Raw genomic sequence first — 6,943 nt, 5'->3', positions numbered from 1 at the left:
TTTTCAGTGTTGTACTTATGAAGATGGAACTGGACAAGGAACAACCCGTGCCTGGCTTTCTCCTTTTTAAAAACTACATAGTGAGCTCGGATACTCTGCTGTCATTTTCTGTTGCACTTCATTGTCCTCAGCTTAGCTCAGGGCTACGGATATCATAGGCTTAGCCTCATTTCATAACTGCTTCTTCTGAAAAAGAGGAATTGCATTGCCTGAGAATCATGGCTGTTTTGGCCCGGATCAGAGGTGTGATGAATGTATAAATCTTCTTGGTGCACCCGACCAGGTTTTGGAAGAGCTGAGGCTTGTGGAGGGCTAGCCTCAGGCTAATCATCAGTCCTTAGTAATGAAACCTCTTGAGGTAGGGATATTTCGAGGGGACCCGTGAACAGGCAAAAACATGTATTTTTTTTGGCAAATAATTAACATCAAGTTAAGTATTCAACATGCTCTCTTAGGAGGCGTGAGTTTTGTGTGTGGGCTAATGTGAACATATCCACAGTAAAGTGTTACCCTCACATCACCCTCCCCAAACGTCGAACAGGACCCGAGGACGTAGCGACAAGCTCTCATTTCCTCTTTTCAAACGAGACACAGCAGCTTTTGGACATGAGAAAAACAAAATAAGATACTACTGCATTTACCCTAAACACTGAAACGTTAGTTCTGAGAATGACACACCAACTTAACATCCTTTAAAGAAAACCGTCTTAGTATGGATGTTAAGTCATCAAGTAAAATAGACCTTAATTGTTACACAATTGGACATCTTCCCCTTCTCTCCGAGCAGGGTGACTCCGAGTGAGTGACTGGGAAGGGAAGTGGCTGTGTTGTGGTTTCAGAGATCTGGCCCTGCCTCCCGTCCTTCTCTCCATCAGACGGCCTGCATGGCCACAACAGACAGGAAGCCAGGCATCAGAGTGGACAGAGAGCGGATATCTCACCACACCTACAGCCTTGGGCTGCACAAGACAACATGACACAGACAGACAGCCAGATAGTGGCTGACTCTGCACTGGACTTGATATTCTTCATTGTAAATGTTGAGTGATTGAGTGCTGCCTGAAAGTAGCCTAACCTTTGGCACAGCCGTAGCCCTGAATAACAAGACGGTAATAACACAAGAATACATAGCACATTTGAAAGTAAAAAATATACACAATATATTTGTTGTATAAACTTGTACATAAATGTCTTGTACATTTAGTTTTACATACACTGTACATACTGTAATCAGTCAATTTCACATCCTTCATGATTCAGAGAAAAGGTCACCCGTTACCAAGCGAATCTTATGTACATCTTTTACAAACCCATACCAAATAAAACACAGCCCTCTGATGCGTTTCAGATGCCGTAACAAGATACAGATGTGCTGTATAAAAAAATCCCTGAAAATGTCTCTCCGTGAGGTAAGAAAAAAAAAATGGCATCATTATCACGCGTTTCCTTTCGTTCCCTCTCATTCGCTGAAACATTCAACTTCGATTACTGGCAAATACAAAACACACCGTGTTTCCTTTAACATGGTTCCGCCACAGGAAGAGTAGCTGCAGGCTGAAGATTGTGTCTATACGTGACTGTTACATGACTTAATAAACAAGGTAAAAAATGTCCATTATGGATCATAACTTCGATATGCAAGTCATTCATGTCAAGCATGGCAAATGACAATCCAATACCATACCCAGTTCCTTGGTTAAAGAGAGTTAAGTGTTAACTTAGACGGTATCGGAAAGGCCACAGTATACAGAAGTTAAACTTGATTACATGCAAAGTTATTATAATTACCACAATTTACAAGAGCCTTGCAAAAAAAAAAAAAACTAATGTGTTTCATCTTTAATATTTTTTTGCAAGAGGGTGACCCTCTCCATTCAACAAAGGAAAAACTAACATAATGTAACGGCGTTCTTACATTATGGAATAGAAAAAAACCCTAAATGTTTACTTTGAAGATGACAGCAAAGTAGAGAACATAACATTGGCGGACAAGTGCTTTCAATGATCACTCCCTTCTGATGTTAACTGCAAATGACGACATCTAGAACAGTCATCAATAGGAATGTTACAAAGTCATTCAAGGCCAACTTAAAGTAGCCCAGGCCCCTCAGCAAGAGTACCATTCAAAATATCTCCATTTGGTCCCAGAAAACAATGATTCACATTCTGCTTGGCCAACCTCTCCCTTCAGAACAAGGCATTAGCCACAGTTGTTCTGAAAACAACTTGACACATCCACTTTCCAGCGGGTGAATATGAAATAACAGTCCCCTCCCCCCCCAATCAAGTTACCTCATAATAATTACATTTCTTGCAATAACCATTGCATACCACCATTCACTATTATACACACTAAGCCTGTTGGATTACTTGAGTAAAACATTAAAAGGGATGCTTCTGAATTTTGAGACTTCCCCAGAGTCAGATGAACTCGTCCATACCATTTGTATGTCTCTGCGTACAGTTTGAAGGAAGTTGCTAACTAACGTTAGCGCAATTACTGAAAGTCTATGGTTAGCATTGGTTCACAAAACTTCCTCTAACTTCCCTCATACTTGACACAGAGACATAAACATGGTATCCGCACGTTCATCTGACTCTGGGGGAAGTAGATAAAGGGCCTTGTTGCCAAAATCCTGAAGTATCCCTTAAGGCATCAGACAGAGCATGTACTGTTTTAAGCATAATGGCGGGCACCATGTTCTATGAAAATCCATACTGAAATCACTTGCTTGTCAGGTGAGTCTTCTCAAGCTGGAGTGCCAGGTGCATTTTCTTTTCCATTGACAGGCTACAAAATACCCCGGCGACACTGATGAAACAACATGGCCACCAAACCCGTCTTCTCCGTTTCCTCACGTCGACTCCAGCGTGTCCAGCTGGAACACATTGTGATTGGTCGGAGTGGTGAAGTAGAGCTGCTCATTGGACGAGGAGCGGTTGTCACATGGGCTGTGCAGCCCCAGTGTCCTCTCAAAGTCCAGCAGCTGGCCCATGAAGTTGAAGTTGGGGGAGATGTTGGACTTCTTCCTCTTGACAAAGTCGTAGGCGTCATTGAGTGACAGGTTGAGCCTCTGCATCAGGTAGGCCACGGTCACGGTAACGGAGCGGCTGATGCCAGCCAGACAGTGTACGAGGACGCCACACTGCTTGGACCGAGCCTCATCTACAGGTACAAGTGAGGAAGAAGGTCAGCATGGGTCAGATAGCACTGGCTGTTTGATCAGAACACATAACCCTAAGACTCTCTGGGTGTGGGGTCCAACACAGAAGAGGTGTACATGTAAGCCTACATCTTATTGTTTGCTCACAAGGATCAAGGGAGACAGTAAGTAGACCTTTATCTTTGTTGAATGACACACCTCCCTTCATCAAAAGGAATATTATGTATAGTGAGCTAAAAATCACAGGCATTCCACAACCCTCTATTATGGAGTCACATTATAACACCATTCTTAGATTCTTCGTGATTTATGTTGCTGTTGAAAGGCGTAATCCTACGTACACAATTCAAGCTAACTTTACGTGACACCCCAGAGCATGACCCAAGGCTGTGTGTCACTGAACGTTTTCACATCCTCTGCTTAATTACGACAGTGCCACAATGCAGACTACTGATGCCCGGAGCCGTCAGTCCTCACCTTAGCTAGCTAGTCTTCATCGCGTGCTTCTGTTTCGCCTTTGACGTTGAGGTTTATTAGTTCTACAGTAGACATCCACTTCAATCTACACAAGAACAGGCCACAATATCCTCTTTCCAGTCAAGAGAAGTAAGCAAACAAGTATGGCGAAACGCCCTGCACTAAACCTAACCCACAACCAGGATGTGTCAGACTCATGACCTGATAACCAAACACAGGCAGCCACAGAGAGTGGAAGCCATGTTTCCTTCTTCTACCACTAAACCCCCACCGACAAAACTATCACACAACAAGCCTGGAAACAACATTAGCCCCAAGAAGGTTTCAGGTGCTGCTGTGGGTTTCAGTAAGTTTTTTAAAAAGATTTGTCCCCCCCCCCATCTTAAAATAACAGACACACAACACTAGCAATGATCCAGGAAGTTCCTCTAGGTCAGCGCTCAGTAGCAAGGGACTTCATTCCAGCTCTCTTTTAAGAAGTTGTTGAATTGGGACATTGATAACCGGAATTGAAAATCTAAGTAAAAGGTTCGTCACACAAGGGGGGTTTCAGTGATGAGCAATGCCATTTGGGTATATACCAGGAACTGAGAGATAATAATGATTCATATCATAATCAAAATATGACTAAAGTAAAACAAGAACATTAGGTGGCTAGCAACCAACTTCCGATTTCTCACTGTAATAAACAGAAGTGTATGATATTTAGGTCATTTAGCAGATACTCTTATCCAGAGCGAAAAAAAAATGCATACGTTTTCATACTGGTCCCTTTCGGGAATTGAACACTCAACAATGGTGTTGCACGTGCCATGCTCTACCAACTGAGCTACAAGGGACACCATATACTCGGTGTGCCTGTTTGTCATTTCCTATAGGCCTCATTCATCAAATATATTAACTCTTGGAACACAGTGTGATCGATCAGGTTCTCTCCCACCTCGTCGGCTACTCACCGATGAAGGATATGGCCTCTGGAAAGAACTGGGACAGGTTCTGACTCCAGTGGTCGGAGATGGGGATCTGCTTGTACTTGAAGAGGCCGTCATGTTCAAACATGTTGGGGAGGTTGGGCGTGACGTTCAGGATGTACTTGATGTTGTACTGGCCCAGCACATCCAGGTTGGTGGAGTCTTTGGCACAGCCCAGGTAAAGGTAGGGGAGGATCTGGACTGGGAAGGCAGGTTGGTTGTTGGGAAGGGGGCTCTCCTCAGACTCGGTCGCACTGCTCGGCTCGCGGTCCGACTCACCATCGGAGAGGTCGGAACTGATCCGGAGACTTCCAAAGCCTAGGACGGACAGTGGTGGAGAAGAGCTGGGACAGCAGCTGTCCAGAAGGGTCTCACAGTGCTCAGAGTACTCGGTCTGAAACTTCACAAATCCACCTAAAGAGCCAAGGAGTTACAACGGCATTTATTCATGGTGTTATCCTATGCATCTCAGCCAAGCAATATATTCATATAATTATTTTCTATCATTCAAAGTGTAACAACTGCACAGAGATTGGGAATAAATATTATTTATTTGAGTTGATAAAATACGTGACATGTGGTCTAATGACCGTAATAGGCTATAATATATTTGGATTATTATGAATAACATGAGTAATGTGATCAGGGCTGAGTAAATAACAATTTCATGCTATGTATACTATAACTAAGAACTGCACTGGCAATAGTTCTCTCCTTCACAGCAGACCATTCATGAAATGCATGCCCTTTTCCTGTAGTAGCAAAACATGGCGCAGCCATTTTGGAATTTTAATTGACACTCTCAGTCACACTACTTCTCAAAGTTTCAGAGATAATGATGTACATTCAAAACTAAGATGTATCATACATACTATCTATCTATATAATTAAGATGTATTCATTGGAGTCGTTTGTCGTAATATTTATGAAAACATTTTTTTTTTGTACCCTATTTTACATACAGTGCCAGGAAAGTTAGACTATTATAGGCTACATTTCCCAAAACAACATGGCAAACATTTAACTTGCCTTCCAGGTAATATGCTTTACAGCCGTCGTCCCATAGTTTCTGAAGAAGTAGTCCCAGAACCGAACCAGTGGCCCCATCCTGCCAGTCCACAGTGCACTCATCGTACAGAATCACTGTATCCGTATTACAACGTCTAACGAATTTCTCCTTGTCTTCGTGGTTGGGGATGATAGTTCGGATGGGTATGTTGCCTTTCTTGAACCTTCGCAGCATCAAGCCTGGTATGGCCAAATTGATGGCCGTTTCTATGTGGGATGATTCATAAAGTTCGTGCGATCGGCAGTCCAACAGAAGCAGCGAACTTCCCCCGGATTCCAACTCTACCTGCAGCCATTCCACGCTTTTACTCGGCGTCACATTAGTCATATCGAACGAAATATCATGTTACATTCATGCAAGTAACACACAAATGTCGCTACATTGTACACCGAGTGGCGGCTAACTTCGCAGGGCAAACACTGTAACGTGTTAACTTCAAACATCAATTCTCAAATGTTGCGATAATGACATACTTCTAATGTATCACTTTCTTTAGAGCGGGAGCGTTGATTTCCCTACTCCAATGTCCATCTGACCTTGTAGGTTACTCACCACTTATCCACTCGCCCAGGGAAGCAAATACTAGTACATTTTTCCCCTGTGAAATAATAACACCAGACATTAAATATACGATCAACTTTCTACACTGACAATCGCACCTAGTTGGAACACGTTCTCCTTTTTGCCATTCCGATGCAGAGGAAATGTAGTTGACAGTGGAGAAACTCAAGAGGGAGGTGCTTCAATTTAAAGACATAGAAGGAGATTGCTAAATGTGTTTTATGGTCCCTCCTATAGGCTATTACTGTGTAAGCAATAACCTATTGGGTAGTGTTTTATGATGTTGACCGTTTTTCAAATGATGAAATTAGGCCTACAGAAAATGCATTGTTCAATTGCGTTATTAAAACAGGTCTATTCACTCATTTATGATGTTAAAAAAAGTAAACTGTACAGCATAATTCATTGCAGCCCCACTACCTTCTCTTTTGACGTTTGTACACAGTGGTGGTTCTATTCTTGGTCAATGTGTGGTCATATCAATGTAAATATTTGCATATGAACTAAACACAGTTCCACAGTTTAGCCTTGATGATCGTTTTACTGGATGCTTGCCACAACACAATATTTGAGATTATATCCTCTTACATCATTGAACCTCATCCTCTCCATTCTCATGTCATGCTGGTTTTGAACAGGGCTCGGTTGATTTGGGATTCTGATGTTGGGTGTACAGTCCCCTAAATTGTCTGCTCTCCTTT

The 6,943-nt window shown here is 42.6% G+C and overlaps 1 protein-coding gene across 1 annotated transcript; it reads right to left on the bottom strand.

Moving 5' to 3' along the window:
- Nucleotides 1–1,135: 1,135 nt before the first annotated feature.
- LOC118361392 (dual specificity protein phosphatase 7-like) lies at nucleotides 1,136–6,414 on the bottom strand. The gene is made up of 3 exons (XM_035741282.2): nucleotides 5,642–6,414; nucleotides 4,598–5,026; nucleotides 1,136–3,166 (listed from the first exon to the last, which is right to left on the bottom strand). Exons 1-3 carry the CDS (start codon nucleotides 6,006–6,008, stop codon nucleotides 2,856–2,858), a joined length of 1,107 nt encoding a protein of 368 aa, XP_035597175.1. The 5' UTR covers nucleotides 6,009–6,414; the 3' UTR covers nucleotides 1,136–2,855.
- Between the last annotated feature and the right edge of the window lie 529 nt (nucleotides 6,415–6,943).

Source organism: Oncorhynchus keta, chromosome 28, assembly GCF_023373465.1.
Source record: "Oncorhynchus keta strain PuntledgeMale-10-30-2019 chromosome 28, Oket_V2, whole genome shotgun sequence".
Classification (NCBI taxonomy): Eukaryota; Metazoa; Chordata; class Actinopteri; order Salmoniformes; family Salmonidae; genus Oncorhynchus; species Oncorhynchus keta.
This window is presented reverse-complemented; position numbering and strand designations above follow the sequence as displayed.

Excerpts from the sequence above, each read along its gene's own strand:
- LOC118361392 (XM_035741282.2), bottom strand. The coding sequence starts at position 6,008 with ATGACTAATGTGACGCCGAGTAAAAGCGTGGAATGGCTGCAGGTAGAG. Across the intron at positions 5,027-5,641 it reads TAAAGCATATTACCTGGAAG|GTGGATTTGTGAAGTTTCAG; the intron begins GCAAGTTAAATG and ends TTGGCTCTTTAG. Across the intron at positions 3,167-4,597 it reads AGAGGCCATATCCTTCATCG|ATGAGGCTCGGTCCAAGCAG; the intron begins GTGAGTAGCCGA and ends TTGTACCTGTAG.